General features: G+C 44.6%; 1 protein-coding gene across 8 annotated transcripts in view; it reads right to left on the bottom strand.

Moving 5' to 3' along the window:
* The window catches only part of CIT (citron rho-interacting serine/threonine kinase), a 155,903-nt gene that overhangs the window by 7,423 nt on the left and 121,045 nt on the right, over positions 1–27,435 (bottom strand). For all 8 annotated transcript variants that reach the window (XM_040416520.1, XM_040416521.1, XM_040416522.1 and 5 more), the window contains 6 exons: positions 25,474–25,565; positions 24,875–24,979; positions 24,060–24,229; positions 11,782–11,862; positions 10,322–10,457; positions 4,910–5,049 (listed from right to left, as the gene is read on the bottom strand). In XM_040416520.1, the coding sequence (XP_040272454.1) occupies positions 4,910–5,049; positions 10,322–10,457; positions 11,782–11,862; positions 24,060–24,229; positions 24,875–24,979; positions 25,474–25,565 (724 nt within the window). The remainder of the gene's footprint in view (positions 1–4,909; positions 5,050–10,321; positions 10,458–11,781; positions 11,863–24,059; positions 24,230–24,874; positions 24,980–25,473; positions 25,566–27,435) is intronic.

Raw genomic sequence — 27,435 nt, 5'->3', positions numbered from 1 at the left:
GGTATCTCCGTACTCAGGAGAAGGTGGGGAATGTGTTTTGGGGTGTCATTTTATATATACCCATGCTGGGTGGGAGAAATATCTTGGCAAAAGACAACTTTTCCCATTTTTTTATACAAAGTTGTCATTTGACCAAGATATTTATCTCACCCAGCATGGGTATATGTAAAAAGACACCCCAAAACACATTCCTCAACTTCTCCTGAGTACGGGGATACCAGATGTGTGACACTTTTTTGCAGCCTAGGTGGGCAAAGGGGCCCATATTCCAAAGAGCACCTTTCGGATTTCACTCCTCATTTTTTCCTGAATTTGATTTCAAACTCCTTACCACACATTTGGGCCCCTAGAATACCAGGGCAGTATAACTACCCCACAAGTGACCCCATTTTGGAAAGAAGACACCCCAAGGTATTCCGTGAGGGGCATGGCGAGTTCCTAGAATTTTTTATTTTTTGTCACAAGTTAGTGGAAAATGATGATTTTTTTTTTTTATTTTTTTTTTCATACAAAGTCTCATATTCCACAAACTTGTGACAAAAAATAAAAACTTCCATGAACTCACTATGCCCATCAGCGAATACCTTGGGGTCTCTTCTTTCCAAAATGGGGTCACTTGTGGGGTAGTTATACTGCCCTGGCATTCTAGGGGCCCAAATGTGTGGTAAGTAGGTAAATGACCTGTGAAATCCGAAAGGTGCTCTTTGGAATGTGGGCCCCTTTGCCCACCTAGGCTGCAAAAAAGTGTCACACATCTGGTATCTCTGTATTCAGGAGAAGTTGAGGAATGTGTTTTGGGGTGTCTTTTTACATATACCCATGCTGGGTGAGATAAATATCTTGGTCAAATGCCAACTTTGTATAAAAAAATGGGAAAAGTTGTCTTTTGCCAAGATATTTCTCTCACCCAGCATGGGTATATGTAAAATGACACCCCAAAACACATTCCCCAACTTCTCCCGATTACGGAGATACCAGATGTGTGACACTTTTTTGCAGCCTAGGTGGGCAAAGGGGCCCATATTCAAAAGAGCACCTTTCGGATTTCACAGGTCATTTTTTACAGAATTTGATTTCAAACTCCTTACCACACATTTGGGCCCCTAGAATGCCAGGGCAGTATAACTACCCCACAAGTGACCCCATTTTGGAAAGAAGAGACCCCAAGGTATTCGCTGATGGGCATAGTGAGTTCATGGAACTTTTTATTTTTTGTCACAAGTTAGTGGAATATGAGACTTTGTATGAAAAAAAAAATTTAAAAAAAAATAAGCATTTTCCACTAACTTGTGACAAAAAATAAAAAATTCTAGGAACTCGCCATGCCCCTCACGGAATACCTTGGGGTGTCTTCTTTCCAAAATGGGGTCACTTGTGGGGTAGTTATACTGCCCTGGCATTTTCCAGGGGCCCTAATGTGTGGTAAGTAGGTAAATGACCTGTGAAATCCTAAAGGTGCTCTTTGGAATATGGGCCCCTTTGCCCACCTAGGCTGCAAAAAAGTGTCACACATGTGGTATCGCCGTATTCAGGAGAAGTTGGGGAATGTGTTTTGGGGTGTCATTTTACATATACCCATGCTGGGTGAGAGAAATATCTTGGCAAAAGACAACTTTTCCCATTTTTTTATACAAAGTTGGCATTTGACCAAGATATTTCTCTCACCCAGCATGGGTATATGTAAAATGACACCCCAAAACACATTCCCCAACTTCTCCTGAGTACGGCGATACCAGATGTGTGACACTTTTTTGCAGCCTAGATGCGCAAAGGTGCCCAAATTCCTTTTAGGAGGGCATTTTTAGACATTTGGATACCAGACTTCTTCTCACGCTTTGGGGCCCCTAGAATGCCAGAGCAGTATAAATACCCCACATGTGACCCCATTTTGGAAAGAAGACACCCCAAGGTATTCAATGAGGGGCATGGCGAGTTCATAGAAATTTTTTTTTTTTGGCACAAGTTAGCGGAAATTGATATTTTTAATTTTTTTCTCACAAAGTCTCCCGTTCCGCTAACTTGGGACAAAAATTTCAATCTTTCATGGACTCAATATGCCCCTCACGGAATACCTGGGGGTGTCTTCTTTCCGAAATGGGGTCACATGTGGGGTATTTATACTGCCCTGGCATTCTAGGGGCCCTAAAGCGTGAGAAGAAGTCTGGAATATAAATGTCTAAAAAATTTTACGCATTTGGATTCTGTGAGGGGTATGGTGAGTTCATGTGAGATTTTATTTTTTGACACAAGTTAGTGGAATATGAGACTTTGTAAGAAAAAAAAAAAAAAATTCTGCTAACTTGGGCCAAAAAAATATCTGAATGGAGCCTTACAGAGGGGTGATCAATGACAGAGGGGTGATCAATGACAGGGGGGTTGATCAATGACAGGGGGTTGATCAATGACAGGGGGGTTGATCAATGACAGGGGGGTTGATCAATGACAGGGGGGTTGATCAATGACAGGGGGGGTTGATCAATGACAGGGGGGTTGATCAGGGAGTCTATATGGGGTGATCACCACAGTCATTGATCACGCCCCTGTAAGGCTTCATTCAGACGTCCGGATGCGTTTTGCGGATCCGATCCATCTATCAGTGCATCCGTAAAAATCATGCGGACATCTGAATGGAGCTTTACAGGGGGGTAATCAATGACAGGGGGGTGATCAGGGAGTCTATATGGGGTGATCACCACAGTCATTGATCACTCCCCTGTAAGGCTTCATTCAGACGTCCGGATGCGTTTTGCGGATCGGATCCATCTATCAGTGCATCCGTAAAAATCATGCGGACATCTGAATGGAGCTTTACAGGGGGGTGATCAATGACAGGGGGGTGATCAGGGAGTCTATATGGGGTGATCACCACAGTCATTGATCATGCCCCTGTAAGGCTTCATTCAGACGTCCGGATGCGTTTTGCGGATCGGATCCATCTATCAGTGCATCCGTAAAAATCATGCGGACATCTGAATGGAGCTTTACAGGGGGGTGATCAATGACAGGGGGGTGATCAGGGAGTCTATATGGGGTGATCACCACAGTCATTGATCATGCCCCTGTAAGGCTTCATTCAGACGTCCGGATGCGTTTTGCGGATCGGATCCATCTATCAGTGCATCCGTAAAAATCATGCGGACATCTGAATGGAGCTTTACAGGGGGGTGATCAGGGAGTCTATATGGGGTGATCACCACAGTCATTGATCATGCCCCTGTAAGGCTTCATTCAGACGTCCGGATGCGTTTTGCGGATCGGATCCATCTATCAGTGCATCCGTAAAAATCATGCGGACATCTGAATGGAGCTTTACAGGGGGGTGATCAGGGAGTCTATATGGGGTGATCACCACAGTCATTGATCACGCCCCTGTAAGGCTTCATTCAGACGTCCGGATGCGTTTTGCGGATCCGATCTATCTATCAGTGGATCCGTAAAAATCATGCGGACGTCTGAATGGAGCTTTACAGGGGGTTGATCAATGACAGGGGTGTAATCAATGACAGGGGGGGTGATCAGGGAGTCTATATGGGGTGATAACCACAGTCATTGATCACGCCCCTGTAAGGCTTCATTCAGACGTCCGGATGCGTTTTGCGGATCCGATCCATCTATCAGTGGATCCGTAAAAATCATGCGGACATCTGAATGGAGCTTTACAGGGGGGTAATCAATGACAGGGGGGTGATCAATGACAGGGGGGTGATCAATGACAGGGGGGTGATCAGGGAGTCTATATGGGGTGATCAGGGGTGATCAGGGGCTAATAAGGGGTTAATAAGTGACGGGGGGGGGGTGTAGTGTAGTGTAGTGGTGCTTGGTGGGACTTTACTGAGCTACCTGTGTCCTCTGGTGGTCGATCCAAACAAATGGGACCACCAGAGGACCAGGTAGCAGGTATATTAGACGCTGTTATCAAAACAGCGTCTAATATACCTGTTAGGGGTTAAAAAAAACACATCTCCAGCCTGCCAGTGAACGATCGCCGCTGGCAGGCTGGAGATCAACTCTCTTACCTTCCGTTCCTGTGAGCGCGCGCGCCTGTGTGCGCGCGTTCACAGGAAATCTCGCCCATCGCGAGATGACGCATATATGCGTGACTCTGCGCAGGGCTGCCACCTCCGGAACGCGATCCTGCGTTAGGCGGTCCGGAGGTGGTTAAGTGCGAAAAACCACACCAAAAAAAAAAAAAAAGGTCATTTAACTCTGCTGTGTGTTTTCCCTTTGCTGGCATAAAATGCACCATAAATGCAGGTATGTTGTTGCAAAACCGTATTAATTTTTTGTGTGCGTTTTTTTGTCTCACCAAAACTGCAGCACATCCATGACGTTTGGCAGCACCCTCAGGATAGGTCATCAATGTCAGGAAGAATAGCTATTGGCCACATGAGCGTTCAGCTGACAGCTAACTTAAAGAGGATATCCAGTTAAAGATAATGATGACCAATCCTCAGCATAGGTCATCATTATCACATCAGCGGGGGTCCCAGCACCCCCGCCAATCAGCTGTTTCAGGGTGATGCCGCTCTGGTGAGCACAGCCGGCTCCTGGCAGCTTTCCAAGGACAGCGCCGTACAGTGTATAGTGCCAGTGCTTGGTACTGCAGCTCAGCCCCATTCACTTCATTCACTAGCCTGCAACTAGGCCATGTGACCGATGTACGGTGACGTCACATGGCCTAAGAAGAGGATACGGCACTCACAAAGTGCCAGCCTCTTTTAACAGGCTCCCGGGTGTCGTACCCCCACCAATCTGATATTGATAACCTATCCAGAGGAAAGGTCATCAATATAAATTACCAGATAACCCCTTTAAATGTATGGTCAGCTTTAGATAAAGTAATATCAGGGTTGTACAGTCATATGGAAACACATACAAAATCTGCTGTACTATACACAAGGTCACTTACCTTTCCAGCAGCAAATAGATGACAGCCTTTAACAGCCTCAAACACTGTGAGAGCTACCTCTGGCTGTGCTGGCAGATGTGCCTGGGCCAGGGACTGCTTCACTTTCTTCACATCAATTAAGCACAATGCACGTTCTTCTCCTAAAAAATGATATATAATGACGGCTTACATGAATAGGTTATCTGTACTTATAGCATGCAATAAGCATGGACCTAAAAGGGTTTTCCAAGACATTATAACTGATGACCTATCCTCTGGATAGGTCATCAGTATTTGATTGGTGGGGGTCTGACACCCGGGAGCCTCGCGGATCAGCTGTTTTGAGAAGGCACCAGCGCTCCTGTGAGCAGCACGGCCTTCTCGCAGACTACCAAGCATAGAAACATAGAATGTGTCGGCAGATAAGAACCATTTGGCCCATCTAGTCTGCCCAATATACTGAATACTATGGATAGCCCCTGGACCTATCTTATATGAAGGATGGCCTTATGCCTATCCCATGCATGCTTAAACTCCTTCACTGTATTTGCAGCTACCACTTCTGCAGGAAGGCTATTCCATGCATCCACTACTCTCTCAGTAAAGTAATACTTCACTGATTTAAAACTATGTCCTCTTGTAGCAGTTTTTCTTCTTTTAAAAATTCTCTCCTCTTTTACCTTGTTGATTCCCTTTATGTATTTAAATGTTTCTATCATATCCCCTCTGTCTCGTCTTTCTTCCAAGCTATACATGTTAAGGTCCTTTAATCTTTCCTGGTAAGTTTTATCCTGCAATCCATGTACCAGTTTAGTAGCTCTTCTCTGAACTCTCTCCAAAGTATCAATATCCTTCTGGCGATATGGTCTCCAGTACTGCGCACAATACTCCAAATGAGGTCTCACTAGTGCTCTGTAGAGCGGCATGAGCACCTCCCTCTTTCTACTGGTAATGCCTCTCCCTATACAGCCAAGCATTCTGCTAGCATTTCCTGCTGCTCTATGACATTGTCTGCCTACCTTTAAGGCCTCTTTCACACTTGCGTTGTCCGGATCCGGCGTGTACTCCACTTGCCGGAATTACACTCCGGATCCGGAAAAACGCAAGTGTATTGAAAGCATTTGAAGACGGAACCGTCTTCCAAATGCGTTCAGTGTTACTATGGCACCCAGGACGCTATTAAAGTCCTGGTTGCCATAGTAGTAGTGGGGAGCGGGGGAGCGGTATACTTACAGTCCGTGCGGCTCCCGGGGCGCTCCAGAATGACGTCAGAGCGCCCCATGCGCATGGATGACGTGATCCATGTGATCACATGATCCATGCGCTTGGGGCGCCCTGACGTCACTCTGGAGCGCCCCGGGAGCCGCACGGACGGTAAGTATACTGCTCCCCCGCTCCCCACTACACTTTACCATGGCTGCCAGGACTTTAGCGTCCCGGCAGCCATGGTAACCACTCTGAAAAAGCTAAATGTCGGATGCGGCAATGCGCCGAAACGACGTTTAGCTTAAGGCCGGATCCGGATCAATGCCTTTCAATGGGCATTAATTCCGGATCCGGCCTTGCGGCAAGTGTTCCGGATTTTTGGCCGGAGCAAAAAGCGCAGCATGCTGCGGTATTTTCTCCGGCCAAAAAACGTTCCGTTCCGGAACTGAAGACATCCTGATGCATCCTGAACGGATTTCTCTCCATTCAGAATGCATTAGGATAATCCTGATCAGGATTCTTCCGGCATAGAGCCCCGACGACGGAACTCTATGCCGGAAGACAACAACGCAGGTGTGAAAGAGCCCTAAGTCTTCTGAAATAATGACCCCTAAATTCCTTTCCTCAGACACTGAGGTTAGGACTGTATCACTGATTTTATATTCTGCTCTTGGGTTTTTACGCCCCAGGTGCATTATTTTGCACTTATCAACATTAAATTTTAGTTGCCAGATTTTTGACCATTCCTCTAGTTTTCCTAAATCCTTTTCCATTTGGTGTATCCCTCCAGGAACCTCAACATGTTACAAATCTTTGTGTCATCAGCAAAAAAACACACCTTACCATTGAGGCCTTCTGCAATTTCGCTGATAAAGATATTAAACAATATGGGTCCCAGAACAGATCCCTGAGGTACCCCACTGGTAACAAGACCATGGTCTGAATATACTCCATTGACTACAACCCTCTGTTGTCTGTCCCTCAGCCACTGCCTAATCCATTCAACAATATGGGAGTCCAAGCCCAAAGACTGCAATTTATTGATAAGCCTTCTATGTTGGACAGTATCAAAAGCCTTACTAAAGTCTAGATAAGTGATGTCTACTGCACCTCCTCCATCTATTATTTTAGTCACCCAATCAAAAAAATCAATAAGATTAGTTTGACATGATCTCCCTGAAGTAAACCCATGCTGTTTTTCATCTTTCAATCCATGGGATTTTAGATGTTCCACAATCCTTTCCTTAAGTATGGTTTCCATTAATTTCCCCACTATTGATGTCAGGCTTACTGGCCTATAGTTGCCCGATTCCTCCCTACTACCTTTCTTATGAATGGGCACAACATTTGCTAATTTCCAATCTTCTGGGACGACTCCTGTTGCCAGTGATTGGTTAAATAAATCTGTTAATGGTTTTGCTAGTTCACCGCTGAGCTCTTTTAATAGCTTTGGGTGTATCCCATCAGGCCCCTGTGACTTATTTGTATTAATTTTAGACAGCTGACTTAGAACCTCTTCCTCTGTAAAAACACATGCATCAAAAGATTCATTAGTCTTCCTTCCTAACTGAGGTCCTTTTCCTTCATTTCCCTTTGTAAAAACTGAACAGAAGTATTCATTGAGGCAGTCAGCTAGTTCTTTATCTTCTTCCATATACCTTCCTTCTTTTGTTTTTATTTTTGTAATTCCTTGTTTTGTAAACCGGCTATGCTTGGTATAGCACTCAGCACCATTCACTTGCATGGGGCTGAGCTGCTCCTAGGCCACATTAACATGTCATCACGCGGCCTAGGAAAAGCTGGGAGAAGAGACCCGGCCAATCTGTTACTGATGAGCTAAAAAAAAATAAAAAAAAATCTCAGAAAACCCTTTTAACAATGAATCATTTCTCATCTCTAAGGATAGGTCTTAAATATTAAAAGCCCGGAGAACCCCTTTAAAGAGGTATTCCAGGACTGACTTGGTCCCTGCCTGCACTGCACTTCAGTCCCCACATGTAAACTTTCAGCATAGACGGGGTCAAGTGTGCCGCCGCAGCTAATGACCCAGCTGTGATGTGCTATTTGGGACAAGTCAACACTGAAGCAGCGCAAGTGACTCCATCCATTCAGGAACAGAAACACACAAGCACAATGAAGACTGCTGGGGACCCACAGAGCCGGAAAAAAATCAGTTAGCATGCTTCCCTTGACAGGTTCGGTGGGGAGAAGGGGGTGCAATAAAAAAACAAAAACACAAGTCAATCCTGGACAACATGAGAAACCGATAATGCATTTTAATACATGTGTGAAGATGTGAGGAAATAAAGTTTTAAAAGACTGATGCCTGCAGTGATCCCATGTGTCATACACTGTACAGTGAAGTTCAATGTTGTCATTGTGTGGATACAAATCCTAATGATGTGGACATTCATGTGGCTGGTGAGTGGGAACCACATAAGGACAATAATGAAGCATCACGTCACAAAATAGAAGGCAATAGGCCAGGGGCATAACAAATAATAATATAATAATAATCTTTATTTATATAGCGCCAACATATTCCGCAGCGCTTTACAGTTCTGGGGTTCATGTACAAACAGTCATAAATAACAGCAACAGACAAGTCAATAATTACAACAAGAGGAATGAGGACCCTGCTCGCAAGAGCTTACAATCTATGAGGAGATAGGGGTGACACAAAAGGTAGAAGTGTTTGTAATTTACAATGGTCTAGCCATCTTGGGAGAATAGGGGAGCAGATATAAAGCTGCATGAGCCGGTCAGCAGCTAATATATGAAGGGCTTCTGGGTGCGGTGGAGGAGTTTGATGGAGGATCAGGTTCAGGGAATGATAAATGGGCTATGTGGAGAGGAGTGAGATCAGGGGATGTGATAGACCACCCTAAAAAGATGTGTTTTTAGGGAGCGACTAAACTGTATGCTGTGATTTAGCCTGATTTCTTGGGGTAGGGCATTTTAGAGAACCGGTGCAGCTCAGGAGAAATCTTAGAGCCGGGAGTGAGAGGTTCGGATTATTGTGGAAGTCAGTCATTGGCTGAAAGGAGAGCACGAGTAGGGTGGTAGACAGAGATGAGGGAAGATATTTAGGGGGTGCAGCACTGTGGAGAGCTTTGTGGGTGAGGACGAGCAGTTCAAATTGGATTCTATAGTGTACGGGTAAGCCAGTGCAATGATTGTCACAGGGCGGAGGCATCAGAGTAGCGGTTGGACAGATAGGTGACCCTGGCTGCTGCATTAAGTATAGATTGGGAAGGGGAACATCTGGTGAAGGAGAGGCCAAGTAATAGTGAGTTGCAGTAATCGAGGCGAGAATGGATCAGGGCTACAATGACAGTTTTTGTTGTTTCCATAGTAAGAAAGGAGTGGATTCTAGAGATGTTTTTGATGTGCAGGCGACATGAGCGGGAGAGAGATTGAATATAGGGGTGAAAAAGATAAGTGTCAAAAGTCACCCCGAGACAGCGGGCGTGCTGCCTAGGAGTGATGATGGTATCGCACACAGAGGGAGATAACAGGTTTGGGTAGGTTAGTAGATGGAGAGAACAGAATAAGTTCAGTTTTTGAAAGACTTAGTTTCATATAGAGAGAGGACATAAAGTTAGAGACGGCAGAGAGACAGTCACTGGTGTTCTGTAATACAGCAGGGGAGATGTCAGGGGATGAAGTATATAGTTGTGTGTCATCAGCATAGAGATGGTACTGGAAACCAAATCTGCTGATGGTCTGTCCAATTGGGGCTGTGTACAGAGAGAAGAGGAGAGGGCCTAGGACTGAACCCTGAAGAACTCCAACAGCGAGAGGGAGAGGTGAAGAAGTGGACCCAACGAATTATACACTGAAAGAGCGATCAGAGAAATAGGAAGAAAACCAGGAGAGGGCAGTGTCCTTTAGGCCGATGGATTGGAGCATGGTGAGTAGGAGATGGTCTACAGTGTCAAAAGCTGCAGAGAGGTCAAGGAGAATGAGCAGAGAATAGTCACCGTTGCATTTTGCTGTCAGGAGGTCATTTGTCATTTTGGTGAATGTAGGGTGCGGAAACCAGATTGTAGTGGATCAAGGAGAGAGTGATAAGAGAGATAGCCGTCGGATGCAGTCTTAAACTTTTGATGGTAAATGGCAGAATTTGAAAACTTCGATTTTTAAGAACACCACAATAAAAACACCATTGTTGAATGTGCAGCTTGACACACGTAACGCGCGCGTAGAAGAAAGTCGTCACGTTACCTGCTATAAGTAGGAGTTTCTCCAGCTCTTTCACAATATGAACCTGAAACACGGCCCCGACACCAGGAATGTGAGTGAGAGAATTCTTTAACACATTCAGAGCATAGAGGCCTTCCTCGGCGCCGACCAGAACAATCTGCAGTCAGACACAAAGATATTTTGTATGAGCGCTTTTTGGAATAATCTAGTAAATAACTAAAGCAGAAAGTACAGATAATGCACCATAAAATTAGGTTATTGATTAACGGGGTTATCCCATGATTAATGGAAAAAATTTATATCTGATACAATATAGTACATTATGATCTATTTCTAACAAACTTAGAACCAGCCCTGTACCTCACATGGAACCAGAGACCTCCCCATTCATTGCTCTGCTAGATTTATTTCAAGCTGGCAGCTCAGGGGGCATGTCCTTTCATGGATGGAACGGAGAATTTCTCAGTGAGAAGGACAGAGAAATTAGAAAAAGAGCAAATAGCAGGTGGCGTTATACAGATTTCAGTGAATAGCTCAGCGGCTAAACTAAATTTTTAAGGCCGAATGCACGCGGCCGTGTTCCACGGCCAAGAGCGGTTCGTGGTAACCTGGCCTGGATTCCTGCTAAGAGCAGGAGCGCACGGCGTCATTGGTTGCTATGACGCTGTGCGCTTCATGCCGCCGCCGCTGTACAGTAATACACTCGTATAGATCATACGAGTGTATTACTGTAGTGCAGCGGCGGCATGAAGCGCACAGCGTCATAGCAACCAATGACGCCGTGCGCTCCTGCTGTCAGCAGGATGCCAGGCCGGGATACCAAGGACCGCTCTAGGCCGTGAAACACGGCCGTGTGCTTGAGGCCTTAAGGACATCTGTCAGCAGATTTGTACCTGACACTTGCTGACCTGTTGCATGTACGCTTGGCAGCTGAAGACATCTGTGTTGGTCCCATGTTCATATGTGCCCTTGTTACTGGGAAAAATAATGTCTTAATATATACAAATGAGCATCTGGGGTGTTGTCGTTACTCCTCGAGGCTCTGCTCTCAATGCAACTGCCGCACTCTCTGCATTTTAAATGACAGGGCCAGGCAGTAAAAATGTCATCAAGCCTGACCCTGTCAATCAAAGTGCAGAGGATGTGTCAGTTGCAGAGAGAGCAGAGCCTCTAAGAGTAACAACAACGCCCCGTTGCTCCTAGAGGCTAATTTGCATATACTAAAAGATCATTTTTCTCAGCAATGCGGGCACATATGGACACGGGACCAAGCTGCCAAGTGCACATGTAACAGGTCGGCCTGTTTCACAGGTACAAATCTGCTTTAATTACAAGCAATTACAAAAGTATCCAGATCCAGGTGCAAGTTTGAAAACTGTAGAATATTTTTCGTGGGACAACCCCTTTAAGATGAGAGTTTAATTAATATGGGTATACTCCTTTAGATTTATAAGGTAGCACTATTCCGCAGCCATGCCTACCTGCTCTGTCAGAGGTATAGTGCAGTTTATGTCCAACCGGTCTTCTCCTTCCAGCTTCAAAAGGGAATTTCCAAGCAACTTCTGTGATAGTGAAGGAAAAAATGGCTTAACCCCACAGAATACTAGAATATATACAAGCATATATATAATTCAGGAATAGGATTTTAAAGAAAAAAAAACTTCCATGCTACATTTTACCACTAGGGTCGGACACAAAGTGACAGTGACACATAAGGAGCGTGATTAACGTAGCAGCTAGTGTAACAAGAGGCAACAAACACAACAGACTTGTATCAAGACCATCTGTGTGATAATTACCTTTTCTACAAAACATGTCACCTCCAAAATACCCATCCTGATGTCATGAAAAGAGCAACATACAGTTATATACTAAACTTGTACAAGGGGGCAGCAATTAGAAGCAATCACAGAAATCTAGGCTGAAGAGATGTGGCACCCAGTAGGAATGACTGTGGCTGTACACACACTCAAGTCGTCTTTACGCCGCCATTCTAGTAGCAATCATGTGATTTACGGGACGTAAGGCCGTGCATGATCTAAAGTGTAGGCTTGTAAATATCAAAGTCTTTGAATTGAAGGGCTTGTCTTGGATAAGAAAATTAGGGGTTCTGCTCCCCCCCCCCCATAAACAGCGCCACTCATGTTCATAGGGTGTGTGTGGTAATGCAGCTTAGACCCATTTACTTGAATGGGGCCGAGCTACAATACTAGACAAAGCTCAAGGTGGTTCTTCTGAGGAAGAACAGCCATTTTTAGTAAAGCTGAGTGAAAACCTTTGCTAGAAACATAGGGGCACATTTATTTAGACCGGCGTGTCCACCACTGACCCCAGTCTTCATTCACGGGCCCCAGCACTGTCACTGTACTTCATGCCGAGCCCTGTCAGAGCGCTCATCTCACCTGCATTACATGCACTCCAGAATATACCGCTCCCCTACTAGATTTATTTACAAAGGAAGCGGATGGGTGGAGCCTAACCTATGTTAGTCATGCTCCACCCACCCTTCTAAAGGGGTTGTCCGGGATCAAAGTGTACTCACTGTTAACAGGTGATTCTAGGTCCCCGTCCCCCCCCCCCCATATGTTTTAAGGTATTTTCTACACGTCTCTGCCGATCCCCTAAGCACTGTTTACATCTCTGTTTATTTTTGTCTAACTTCCTGCCGCTCTGCACTGTGGGTCCCAGCGCAGCGGGGCATCACGTGCTTTCAGACGACTCTCATCTCCGCCGTGACCCCGTCCCCCTCATTGTTATTCCGCCTCCTGCAGCACATCGCCACGTCCTCTATGCATCTGCCCCCCTTGAATCATATTCCGCATAGTTCCCATGCCTCCTTCATTGTGAACAACACACCCTGCCCGGTGACGTCACTGGACCGGAGGGGCGTGGCTTAATGCAATTTGTTGTCGCCAAGGTACCGTCCCTTCGAGCACTCTGCATAATGCCTGCGGCTGATGGTGACGTCACCGGGCTCCCTGCGAAGCGGCTTCGCTCTGCAGAAGGGACCCAGTACGTCAATGAATGTGAGAAAAGACTCACTTCCGGCTGGGAATTTGTGCAATGAATACGGGGCATCAGAAAAGTATGGGAAAGGTAGGACAGTCATGTAGGAGATATTCATGCCCTTGTTAAACAATTAAAACAATGTCCCCAATCCCGGACAATCCCTTTAATTTGTGAATAATTCTAGTAGGGCAGCGCTTGGGCCTGATAGATGCTGTACTGCATGTGATGGAGCTGAGTTGAGATCTGACAGGGCCCGGCATGAAGTACAGTGACAGTGCTGGGCCCCGTGAATGAAGAATGGGGGCAGTGGGGGACATTACTGGGGGCAGTAAGGGACATTAATGGGGGCAGTGGGGGACATTACTGGGAGCAGTGGGGCATGAAGTACAATGCCATGAAGTACAGTGACAGTGCTGGGCCCCGTGAATAAAGACTGGGGCAGTGGGGGACATTACTGGGGGCAGTAAGGGACATTAATGGGGGCAGTGGGGGACATTACTGGGGGCAGTGGGGCATGAAGTACAATGCCATGAAGTACAGTGACAGTGCTGGGCCCCGTGAATAAAGACTGGGGCAGTGGGGGACATTACTGGGGGCAGTAAGGGGCATTAATGGGGGCAGCGGGGGACATTACTGGGGGCAGTGGAGCATGAAGTACAATGCCATGAAGTACAGTGACAATGCCAGGCTCCGTTACAAGTGAGTGCGATCGTTACGCCCCTGGGCACCGGCCTTTACATAGCTTCAGAGGATCCTCTGCCACTTCTAAATGTAAGACAGCTTCCTAGCTGTTTTACATTTAGACCATTTCAACGCCAAAAACAGGCGTAGAAAATGGTAAAATGAGACTGGCCTGTCCCCTTCCCACTCCCTTTTTTAGGCTTAGCGTGAGCAGGGAGAAGGGAGAAGTCGCAGATTGCGGCGCAAAGGATCTTTGTGCTGCAATCTGCGCCAGTAATAAGCCTAATTTAGTTTGATAAATGACCCCCATAGACTATTAAACTATTTTGAAGACTGACAAAATAGGACAATAATGACTTTTTAAATCTATTTTATTTGATGGTCTTTAAACATTTATACTTTAAAAGGCTTGCTGTGTAATGTGTTCATAAGGTACAGCAATTGGTTATAATAGTGACAGACCACAGGAAATACTTACATGTAATGATAAGAAACTAGTATATTAAAGGGGTTTTCCAGGCTCCTGATATTGATGACCTCAGGATAGGTAATTAATATATGATCAGTGATGGTCTGACACTCCGCACCCCCACAATAAGCTGTTCCCCGCAGCCTCTGGCACTTGAACTAGCACTTTGAATGGAATAGGAAGCACAGCTCTATTCAGAGTGCAGTGGCCATGCCAGGTTACTGCAACTCAACTCCCATTAACTTCAATGGTAACTGAGATGCAGTAATCCAACATGACTATTACACTGAATAGAGCTGTGCTTCCTGTTCCATTCAAAGTGCTGCAGGGAACTGCAGATCTATTGGGGTGCAGAGTGTCAGACCATCACCGATCGGATATTAATGGCCTATCATGATGATAGGTCATCCATAGCAGGAGCCTGGAAAACCCCTTTAAAGGATAACTGTCATTTTTTTTTTTATATATAATTGGACTTGTTTCATTACTTTTACATTAGTGCCCTAGTTTATACTTTTCGCTAGGTATTAAATTACCATGTAATTCCTGCATGTTCGGTCCTCACTCTGGCATTTTAGCTTTGCCGCTAAAAGAGCATTGCTAGGTGCCCTCCGTCTCCCAGCTTCTTCATACAGAAGTCGGAGGACGTAGAAGTGGGCAGTCCCGCACCCTGCGTACTCGCTCCCGTCTGAACCCAGAAGTTACTACCTGCATAGAGAGCTGTAAATCACGTTCTACTAAGCATTACACCAGGTACCCAGCCACAAGTGTAAAAAAAAGGAAATATACATAAACATAAACCCCTGCACTGACGTTCAGCAGCGCGGCTCAGATCCACTCAGTGAGTGTTGAGGAGATCGGGCCGTGCTGCTGTGTTTTTGAGCCCCGATTTCCCTAGGATGGCCGTGCTGGAGAAAATTGTTATTTCAGACAGGGAGGCAGTCCATCCCCCTACCCCTCCTCTACCCCGTAATTGAACAGGATGGCTGAGCGGTTTAGTAGATTGTCAGCTGTAACATACAGCTGACAATCTCGTGTAACGGCCAACATCAGTGGATGTCTGCCGTTTAACCCCTACCTTGCGGCGGTCCGTAGGGACCGCTGTATGGAAGGGGTTAACAGTGAGGACGCCCCCTCCCCTCCCTGCGCTGCGGTGGCAGGTCCGGATTCCTCATAACAGAGGGAGGGAGATATTTTTATGTGTCCAGGCTGAAATGATGCGTAGCAATACAGCCACTTGCTAAAATGTATGGGCTCTCAGAAGGAAGAGGGCGTGTTCAAGTGTGGACAAGTCCGATTGGTTGAGTTGAGGCAGCGCGTTCCCGAGATTAGCACAATGCATTCTGGGTAGTGAGGGAAGACGGGCTTAGCCTCAGGGTGAGGGCATCGTAGGCCATCTTGAGAGTAGAGGCAGAATTAAAGAGGACCTTTCACTACAATAAAAAATCTAAACTAAGCATACAAGACATGTAGAGCGGCGCCCAGGGATCTCCCTGCACTTACTATTATCCCTGGGCGCCGCTCCGTTCTCCCGGTATAGGCTCCGGTATCTTCATATGTTCGGCTCAACTGGGTGGAGCCTGCCGGCGTCTCCTCCTCCCAGGCTGTAGCGCTGGCCAATCGCAGCGCTCAGCTCATAGCCTGAGAGTTTTTTTTTTTTCTCTTAGGTTATGAGCTGAGCGCTGCGATTGGCCAGCGCTACAGCCTGGGAGGAGGAGACGCCGGCAGGCTCCACTGGGTGGAGCCTAACATATAAAGATACCGGAGCCTATACCGGGAGAACGGAGCGGCGCCCAGGGATAATAGTAAGTGCAGGGAGATCCCTGGGCGCCGCTCTCCATGTCTGTGTGCTTAGTTTAGATTTTTTGTTGTAGTGAAAGGTCCTCTTTAAGTTTGGTGAAGAACAGTTGGTATGGACGGAATCTTTTTAAATAGGGGGTATGTAAGGGAAAAAATGAGTGATTATAGATTATCACCTCAGTAGTAACTACATATGCGAAAATCTAATTTTGAGTTAAAATATGACAGTTATCCTTAAAACAAACAAACATTCTCACACATTAGCAATCCTACTAGTGTCTTTGCAGCTAATGGGAACATCTAACATATTACACACAAACACTGAGCTAAGTGACAATGACAGCAGAGAACATAATGAAGCTAATTCCTTTCAGAAATTCCACTACATAAAATGTTGACTACATTTGGAAATGCTTTGCTTTCTTTATCTTATACTGATCTGAATTTGGCATGGCCTGGCAAAAAAAAAAAAGAAGAAAAGAATTCTGGCAATTTTCGGGGGTTTCTTTTTTACGGCATCCAACTGTGCAGTAAAAAGAGACTAACTTTATTCTGCAGGTTATTACAATTATGGTCATACTAAATTTATACAGCTTTTTTTTTTTTAACCATCTTTTTATTTAGTTTTTTTTGTACAAATAAAAAAATATAAAGCAGTATTGTTATAGATCATATATTAAAACATATAATAACCTATGTATTCTCCCCCCCCCCCCATCCCTTCCACATCTCAGATGCAGCAAATTTACAGTGAGAAGACCTATCAGTAATGTAAAAAGAGATAGAAGAGGTGTAAGTAAGTTTGTGGGTTCTGCCTATTTATTCAAATAAAATAAATAAAATAGAATATTTTAGTTTGCTGTTAGTGGAGTCATTTCTTGTCTTGTTTTGTGTGTATGTTATACCATGGGTCTGATGGTCCCAATTTGGAATACCATTCTGTATAGAGCAATGGGCAGATAGTTGCTACTATTTCTGATTCAGTGAAGAAGGCTACCATATATCCCCTCCACTTTTTAAAGAAGGAAGTTGTTAGAGTCTCAATGCGTTCTAGCGTCAGACATTTTGTCGTCTGTTGAATAATCTCCTTCAGCGGTGGGGTATTTGGCTTGAGCCAATAGGTTAGGAGACATCCTTTAGCTACCAATATAGCCACATGATATGCTGCTGCAATTTTATTTTTACCTTTACCTGAATGAAACAAAAGAGTCTCTGGGTTCATTGGGAGTTTTATGTGGCCTTTTGTTTCCATCAGGGACAGGAAGGACTGCCAGAAGGTTTGCACACTTGGACAAAACCAAAGCCCATGGGTCAAGTCCGTGTTAGGTACCTTGCACTGGGGGCAGTGTGTTACTCTGCCCTCTACTAACTTATCAGGATCCTTTGGGGTATGAAAACCATAAATGGCTCTATGCATGATTTTAAAATATGTCTCTCTCCACACCTCACTGCTTACACTTTTTTGAACTAGAAACCATCCCTCCAATAGTTGGTCTGGTAGGTTTAAGTCTGGGAAATCTTTAAAGGGAACCGGTCACCTGGATTTTGTGTATACAGCTGAGGGCATGGGCTGCTAGATGGCCGCTAGCACATCCGCAATACCCAGTCCCCATAGCTCTGCGTGCTTTTATTGTGTAAAAAAAAGAATTTGATACATATGCAAATTAACCTGAGATGAGTTCTGTCCCTGACTCATCTCACGTACAGGACTCCTCTCAGGTTTATTTACATATGTATCAAATCGGTTTTTTTACACAATAAAAGCACACAGAGCTATGGGGACTGGATATTGCGGATGTGCTAGCGGCCATCTAGCAACCCATGTCCTCAGGTCTATACACAAAATCCCGGTGACCGGTTCCCTTTAAGCAATGCCTTGAACAAGGAAAGGTCTCCCTTCCTAGAGCTCAATTCCCTCAGAGAGTCATATATTGTCGCCAGAATTTTTTTTATTCTGGGAGAGCCCAGGAAAGGCCCAAAGGGATTAGGGGAAAACTCTGACGATAGATCTTTTGTTCTGGGGCGTATAAATGCCATCAGTGGATAGTATGCTAGGAAATGTTCTTTAGGCAATTGATATAGGTTTTGCATTTCCAGAAAGGTGTAAAATCTCCGCTCTGTTTGGTTCCAGATGTGTCTGACCGCATCTATACCCTTCTCTGGCCAAATCTGAAACTGTTTATTAATAGAGGTTGCCTGGAATTCCGGGTGTTTCCAGATCGCCATTGTTTTAGATATGAGAAATGGGAGACCATAGAGTTTTCTGACTGCCTTCCATGCAGCTATTGTGTCACGTGATAACACGCTATGTTTTATCTGGGCAGGTAAGGCTGCATATTTAGTATGTAGAATAGCATTTAATCTCCAGGGTTTAGCCATCTCCCCCTCAATGGCCAATACAGAGTAGAGATACAGCTGTAAATTAATAAATTAAAACCTGGTTTAAAACAAAAAATTTGCTTTGTGTCGCCAAATTCTATGACCCATAACTTTTTAGAGACGGTGCAACTGTATGTAGATTTTAGAGGAATTTTGGGTGAATACTAATTGATTTTTTTTGTCTGGTTTTCTTTTAACATGATGGGAAAAGGGTTGTTTTTGAATTTTTATGTTTTCACAAACTTATTAAAAGGGGTTATCCGTATTACTCTGCGATCCCGCGCAGCCACCACTTCTGGGATCACAAGCCATACTTTGGACACGTGATCCTAGCCTGTCGTTAGAACCTGCAGCACATACGCAAGTCTGAATCTCTGACTAGCATTGTGGCGAGATATTCGGACTCACGCGCGAGCTGCGGGTTCTAACCCCGGGCTGGGATCACGTGCCCAATGTACGGCAAGTAATCCCGGAAGTGGCTGCTGTGCGGTATCGTAGCGCAACCCGGACAACCCCTTTAAAGTTATTTTTTAAAGCCAGAAAATAAAACACAATTTTTTTTAGGTCACACCCATCAAGACTCAAATATGCAACTTTAATGGTTGGAAATAAACTAAAAATTCTGAAACATACTCAGCACTTGAGCTCAAGTCACCAATTTCTTCTCATGCTTATTACCCATTTGCACTGATCAGCTATCACTGAACTGCTGCATGACTTCAATTTGTGTCAGCCGGGTGCCCGAATAATTGTCTAGTGAGCAGCAGGCCCAATATGTGTACCTAGCTAATGTACATTGAAGCCATGCAGCAAGCCTAAGCTTTCAGCTCAGTTATATACTATGACAAGAAGTATGAGACGCATTGAGTGCTCCCTTTAATAACATCTACAACTATGTTATCATGTCCTCTTAGTGTTCTCTTAACTATAAGTGCTGGCAAGATGGCTACATCAGTGTTAACCCCTTATCAGCTTTATGGGGTTTTACACCGCTCAGTGACCACACATTATTGTATCTTTTCCCTGCCTGTACCACGATGCTGCCTATTGCGTCACCAGTGTTTATGAGTGTGGATATTGTGACCACTCATTTGGTAACTTCCAGAGAACTGCTATTGGGTGACTATCTTTAACCACCTAGTGATTTCCATACTTACCTGGGATCCTTAACAGTCCAGTTACTTAGCTCTGCAATGTGGATGGGCCTGCAGCTGGTGGCGTTTGATCCTCCAATTGGGGTCTATTTCTTGGCAGGGCCTTACGGCTGGATATGACGGGCGTGCCTCACGTGTAGAAACAGTCGTGTTAATGTTACTGCAGCCTAAAAAATACCCCTGATGACGCACGCTTGTGACTGTATGTTCAGAGCCATGTAGGATGTATTTTAGTACAAGGTTAGATCTGAAGATTACACTGTCTTCCCCCACAACTGCCTGGTAATTAAACAGGGGCTATAATACCACTCTTCCCACACTAACCCCACTGATAACCTGTTTCTTGACCAAAGTTTGTTTCTGGTCAGTGAATATTACTTTTTAACTAAATAATATTAATAAATAAGGGTGTTAAACATTTTTGTTTAGGCTAGCATTTGGTTTTCTGGTCTAAGTTTGTTCTCACAGTCACAAGTGGATGATCACAAGGATGAAAACTGACATCACTGTGCAGTAAACAGCTGTACTGTATAATCGCTGACAGTGTGGAGCCACAAGAAGACAATGTAAGGCTGGTTCAAAGCTTTGAACTCGCAGCGTATTTCTGTGGAAGCTCCGCCGTACTGACCTCCCTAGCACTGATAGGAACGCATAGCATTATATTGCTTTATGATGCATTGTAACCCTTAGGCCTCTTTCACACAGGGCGTCGCGTGTGAGGGCCAGATAGGATGCAGGTGCGTCGCGGGAAAATCGTGCGATTTTGTCTGCGAGTGGGGTGAGTTTTGTATGTGATTGCGTTCTTCAGTTTTTTCCGCGCGAATGCAATGCATTTTGCACGCGCGTGAGAAAAAACTGAATGTGGTACCCAGGCCCAAACCCGGACTTCTTCACTGAAGTTCGGGTTAGGTGTTCTGTAGATTTTAATATTTTAACTTATAACATGGTTATAAGGGAAAATAATAGCATTCTTAATACAGAATGCATAGTACAATAGGGCTGGAGGGGTTATGCTATTATTTTCCCTTATAACCAAGTTATAAGGGAAAATAATAATGATCGGGTCTCCATCCCGATCGTCACCTAGAAACCATGCGTGAAAATCGCACCGCATCCGCACTTGCTTGCGATTTTCACGCAGCCCCATTAACTTCTATGGGGCCTGCGTTGCGTGAAAAACGCCCAATATAGAGCATGCTGCGATTTTTACGCAACGCAAAAGTGATGCGTGAAAATCACCGCTCATGTGCACAGCTCCATAGAAATGAATGGGTCCGGATACAGTGCGGGTGCAATGCGTTCACCTCACGCATTGCACCCGCGCGGAAAACTTGCCCGTGTGAAAGGGACCTTAGAGTTCTGACAGCATTAGGTCAGTGGATTACATAGCATCATAAATCAGTGCTAGGGAGGTCAGTACGGGAGCTTCCGCAGACATGCTGCAAGTTCAATGCGTTGAACTCGCTTGTGTGAAACCAGCCTAAGGTCTCATGCACACAAACGTTTTTTTTTTCGTTTACATTCCGTTTTTTGCGTTCCATATACGGTACAATTCATTTCAATGGATCCGCAAAAAAGACGTAAGGTACTCCGTATGTCTTCCGTTTCCGTATTTCCGTTCAAAGATAGAACATGTCCTATTATTGTCCGTATAACGGACAAGGATAGTACTCTTCTATCAGGGGTCAGCTGTTCCGTAAAAAACGGAATGCACACGGACGTCATCCGTAATTTTTGCGGATCCGTTTTCTGCGGACCGCAAAATACTGTAAAAGCCATACGGTCGTGTGCAAGAGGCCTAAGGCAAAGCATTTACAAAGGTATGCAACATTTGATGGGGATTTATACAGTAAAATGCTGTAAAATGTGTGTGCATCTGTATATATATATATATATATTACACGTGTGTGTGTGTGTGTGTGTGTGTGTGTGTGTGTGTGTGTGTATTTATCAGAAATTATACTTTTGCCTCCATTTTGAGTATTTTAAAGAGGTATGCCTAAATGTACTGTTATGGAAAATGTGTTAAATTCTAGAGTTATAAAGCCCCTTATCTGCCCTCAGTTTAGCTGTAATTCTCTTTTTAAGTGCACCATTGAGTAGTGGAGGCAGACTGGCTGCTAAGTCTATGTTGCCTCATTGGCTGTAATCTCCCCAACTTGCTCACTGCCTAATAGGATGGTTAAGAAAAAATATTTTTTTTAAATTAAAGGTGCTTGTTTAAAATACAGCTGATCCCTCTCATTATATTTCAAGATAGGCAGATGGGAATTGAACTCAGTGGAGGTAAGTATATTTTCAACCTGACCCCCCCCCCCCCCAATGAAACTGCGGACAAATTGTCACTATCCATGGATTTTCACAGTGACGTTCAATATGTCCACAGTTAGATCCCACATGAATGAGAGGTGGCAGCGGACAGTGTCTGTTTTTTATTTTTATTGCTGACCACGGTTAAGCTGCCATTACTCAGCAGGGGTCCGGGGCATCAGGAGGCGAAGGAACTTCTCAACCGTTACTGGGGTATCCTGAAAATGGATCCGGATATTGGTAATCTCGCTGGGGATTCCCCTCAATCACCTTTCGGAGAGGACGAAACCTAAGGGACCGGTTGGTCCACAGCTTCCTTAAACCTGCCCATACACACACATGGCTCTCCACTGACATCAAAGGTAATTTTAGATGCAGTGGCTGCATTGCCTGCAACTCAATGAAAGTCAGCAAAACAATCACTAGCACTGTCACCAACGCACAGTTTGTAATCAGGACTCTTATTAACTGCAGGACCACGGGAGCTATTTATCTCATCACCTGCTCCTGTGGCCTGCCATAAGTTGGAAAAACGATTCGGGAGTTTAGACGACGAATCGGAGAACATCTGGAGGATATCCGCAATAAGAGGGATACTCCAATAGCACGACACGTCGTTGACTCACACGCAGGGGACATGAAAGTGATCAGTTTAAGGGATTGAACAGATTTCTCAGCAACCCAGAGGGTGTTGAGGAAGGAAGCTGAATGGATTTTCCGCCTGTGTACAGAAAATCTATAGGATTGTAAATATTTAGTTCTGCATAATCACTATGTAGTCCTTAATATACATTATGACTATCTAACGTCTGTGGATGGACCACCAGAAATTAGGCTTTATCTGAGCCCCCTCTTTTGATGCACCTGTATTCTTACATCTTCTTCATCCCCTGCATCTCTGGTAGCTGCCTAAGGATCCCCCCATATATTCTAATTCACGAGCAGGAGAGCAATACATGATTCCCGGGGACGGTACAGCAGGACCTGAGGACGTCATGTTCAGTACACACGCCCCTCTCCACTGACTGGCCGCCTGAGACAGCTCCCCTGCTCACCTCTATTTAACTAGCAGGAACGGGCAGGCGCTCGTGACCATACCGGCGCCGATGCTGCTGCACGGTACACGTGCAGCGTTCCCCGCTTGTCTCCAGCTTAGGCAACCTTATTTAGATTTTCTAGCACCTGATTACCCATAGTTACTGATGAGGTGCCCGGCATAGGGCAACCAGAAAAGCGTCGAGCAGGGAAGGGTACTATTAGGTAGCCTTAGCAAGCGGTGGTGGGGGTCTCCCAGATATCTCAATGGTGTCAGTGTATTTGGCTACCAGAAATGATGTTTCTGGTGTTATGGATATGGACCCCTGCTGAGTAATGGCAGCTTAACCGTGGTCAGGAATAAAAATAAAAAACACGGTCCGCTGCCACCACTCATTCATGTGGAATCTAACTGAGGACATATTGAACGTCACTGTGAAAATCCATGGATAGTGACAATTTGTCCGCAGTTTCATTTTGGGGAAGGGGAGTTGAAAATATACTTACCTCCAGTGAGTTTAATTCCCATCTGTCTATCTTGAAATATAATGGGAGGGATCAGCTGTATTTTAAACAAGCACTTTTAATAAAATTTTGTTATTTTTTTTCTTAACCGTCCTATTAGGCAGAGAGCACGTTTAATTTAAAGAGACGGAAAACACATTAGTATGAATTCCTCTGCGAGTAGGCTGTAATCTCCCCAACTACAATATTTGTCAGTATTTTGTATAATGTCTTTAAAGTCGGGGCAGATCCATAGCTAGGTTTCATCTGGTTGATGAAATGACAGAAATACGGCTTATAAACATGACATGAAAGCCAACAGGTAATAACATCAAAGAGGTTATAGCAATAAACAAACATCAAAAAGAAGGGTTACTGATTTTAAGAAAGCACAGGAACTTTTTCATTCGCTACTTACAGCATCAGCTTCTGCTTTCTCTCTGGACACTCTCCCACCAGCAACCACGGACTCCATGGCATTGACCCAGCGCTGCTTATCTGGAAAACTAGGTGCTAACAAGTAAAGAGTGCGTCCTGGCCAGCAAGTTGTGTGTGGGTGAGACTCCACCTTCATCACGTACGGCACATCTATCACAGAACAATTGTTAAACTCTGTAGGCTGGAATATGACTAGATATTTATGCTATTTATTCTACAAAAAGATATCCAATTCATTCAAGGCTAGAGACACTTGTTGAAATACAGTACTACCCTTAGGCCGGTTTCACATGAGCATATTCAGTACAGAAAACACACTCCATGTGAGAGCAGTATTTCCTGCTGCTCCTGTGACACGAACTCACTACATTATTATTATTTACAATGCAAGTGTTTCCTCCTGGCAATCGCTTGCCAGCTAGCGGAGGAGACCTCTGCTATTACATGCAATGATCTCCTCCACCGCATGGGGAGGAGCAATTGCTATGCCATCACTCGTTCCCATGCTGTCTAGTGGTTTGCTGATCGCTATCAGACAACATCATCTGCTGCCGGAAAGCACTGATTTTAAAGCATGCTTAAAAATCTGAATTGCCCAATGAACAAGCATTTGCTCGTTCATCAGGCAATTGGGGGCAGAATTACACTGCACAATGATCGCTAACAAACGTTCATGCGAACCCTCGTTAGCGAGTATCGGCCGCAAAATTGGCGAGTGTAATACAGCTCTTAGAAACCTAGAGCTAATGAAATAAGCAAACAACAGTTGTCTGCAGTTAGATTTTGGTTTCTCACCTGACTTTGCAGTATTTACAAGTTCTGTGGATCCCACAGCTCCATGAACCGTTACATCACCATCAGGAAGACAAAGTTCAAATTCATCCATAGGTCGCTGGCCCCCTGTGGACAACAAGCCAAGGGTTCATGTAAATTAGAAAGCTAAAAAACGTAAAAATATCAGTAGTGAATGTAAAGTAGGACACAAAACTAGTAGGACACGAGTGTTCATATGAAAAATTATGAAAAATTATCGTTTGCAGGTGGCAGGTGATTAGACACCACGATCTGCCGTCTGCAAACGATAATTTTGCTAATTACTAGACAGAATGTGGCAATCGATGGCATTAGCGATCACTCCTCCCCATGCTGCGGAGAAGATCGCTGCATGTAATAGCAGCGGTCTCCTCCACTAGCAAGCAGATGATTGTCGGGAGGGAATGCTTCCCTCCTGACAATCCTCTGCCACATTGGGCTGTGTAATACAGCCTTAAGTTATCCATTGGACGCCAAGTGCAAAGACACAGCCACTTGGCATAACAAAATTAGTGACTTACATTATGTAAGGTCAAAAGTACAGTGCTCTTCTAGAAAGAAAAGGGGGAAAGAAAGAATACCTTCTTTTACATCATTGTCGTAGATTTGTATCTTCGATCCCTCCAGCACAATGTATTTTCTGTCCCAGCCTTGTTGCCCACGTTTGTTGTTTCTAAACAGGATGTAAATGCACAGTAGAAAGATAAAAAATAATAGCTTTCTCAAACATAAAAAACTGCACATACACATAATATTCAATATATCACTGAGCAGAAAATCTGAATAAAACCAAACCATTGTATCTCAGTAAATAAATGACAATAGGAAAATCAGTGCAAAAGGTATAAGCGATTTGTGACAGTATACCAAACAGACTAGACGTTCATACAGAAATATGTACCTATATTATATCAGTATTAGAACCATGAGAGGGCTACTTAAAGGGGCTGTGCCAAGTTTCTAAGTTATCTGCTGGGGTAACTAGATGATCGCTGGGGGTCCAACCACTGGGACCCCCACCGTTAATGAGAACAGGGGTCCTATTCCCCCTTTCTGATGGAGCAGCAGGTCATGCACGAAACCATTCATTCTCTATGGGAGTGCCGGAGATAGCAGAGTACTGTAGTTGGCTATTTCTGGAGCTCCAATAGAGGATCAATGGAACGGCAGTGCACATGCATGACCTGCCACTCTATCAGAACAGACGGGACCCTCGAACTGGTGATTGGTGGGGGACCCCAGTGATCAGCTAGTTATCCCCTATCTGGTGGATGAGGGATAACTTATAAACTTGGCACAACCCCTTTAAAGTTCTCCACCAACATTTATCTTCATGAATATTGTTAATATGCCGATGAGAGATATAAAAATACAATAAAAAAAAATAAAAACAATCATCCTTGCATCATTCATTTCAGCTTACCATAGCCCTTATGCCTTATTCACACGTCAGTGTTTTGGTCAGTGATTTCCATCAGTGACGTTGAGCCAAAACCAGGTGTTGCTCTAAACAGGTGCAGATCTTTCCATTATACCTTATGTCTGTGGAGGCTCCAATCCTGGTATTGGCTCACAGTCACTTATGGAAATATCTGACTAAACACTGACGTGTGAATGAGGCATTAAGGCCTTATTCACACGTCCGTTGTTTCTTTCCTGATCTGTTCCGTTTTTTGCTGAACAGATCTGGACCAGATCTGGACCCATTCATTTTCAATGGGTCCTGAAAAAAAACGGACAGCTCAATGTCTGATTTTTTTTCAGGACCCATTGAAAATGAATGGGTCCAGATCTGGTCCAGATCTGTTCAGCAAAAAACGGAACAGATCAGGAAAGAAACAACGGACGTGTGAATGGACCCTAAAGGAGTTGGCCTATCTTGGAGTTTCCATGGGACTTAGCAGTATCCCAGGTGGCTGGGCTTACAGAAATAGCTGTCTTCGAAAGTCCCATTGTAGTGTATGGAAGGTAGGCAAACACCATAGCAGAAAGAGGTATGGGAGTGGAAACGGTGATATTCGACAACCCCTTTAATCATAGCATTTTCACATTGCACTAAGCCTCAACTCCTCCTGAGACACGATAAACAGGTGGGCCTTCGCACGTGGAAAAACCTGACAGGAAATACGCAGGTGAGGAGTTTTACAAAAGTGTAGATTTTGTTGTGGCTTTCTGTGTGGATTACATTCCCTTTTGATATGAATGGAGACCATGAATATGAATTTAGAAAATCCACACAGAGCACAGGGCCGGGATTGACACTCTTCAACCCTATAGGATAACATGAGAGAAGTCTTTTTGTGGCCTATTTTCAGGCATATTTTCCTGCCATGTGTGAAGGCATCTAATGAGGCTGTGAACCTGATGGAGCCCACGCTACTGGTACTATAAAAATGTGTGGTGTAAAACAATTAATTAATGGGATAATTCCACCATAAACACATAATAGATGCAGGGAGAGGACGCTGCCAGCTAGGACTTACAGTCTACAAAGGAAGGGGGAAGGAGACAGTTTTGAGGTTGAAAGTTTGGATGATGGGGGA

Source organism: Bufo bufo, chromosome 2, assembly GCF_905171765.1.
Source record: "Bufo bufo chromosome 2, aBufBuf1.1, whole genome shotgun sequence".
In the NCBI taxonomy this organism is placed as follows: domain Eukaryota; kingdom Metazoa; phylum Chordata; class Amphibia; order Anura; family Bufonidae; genus Bufo; species Bufo bufo.
This window is presented reverse-complemented; position numbering and strand designations above follow the sequence as displayed.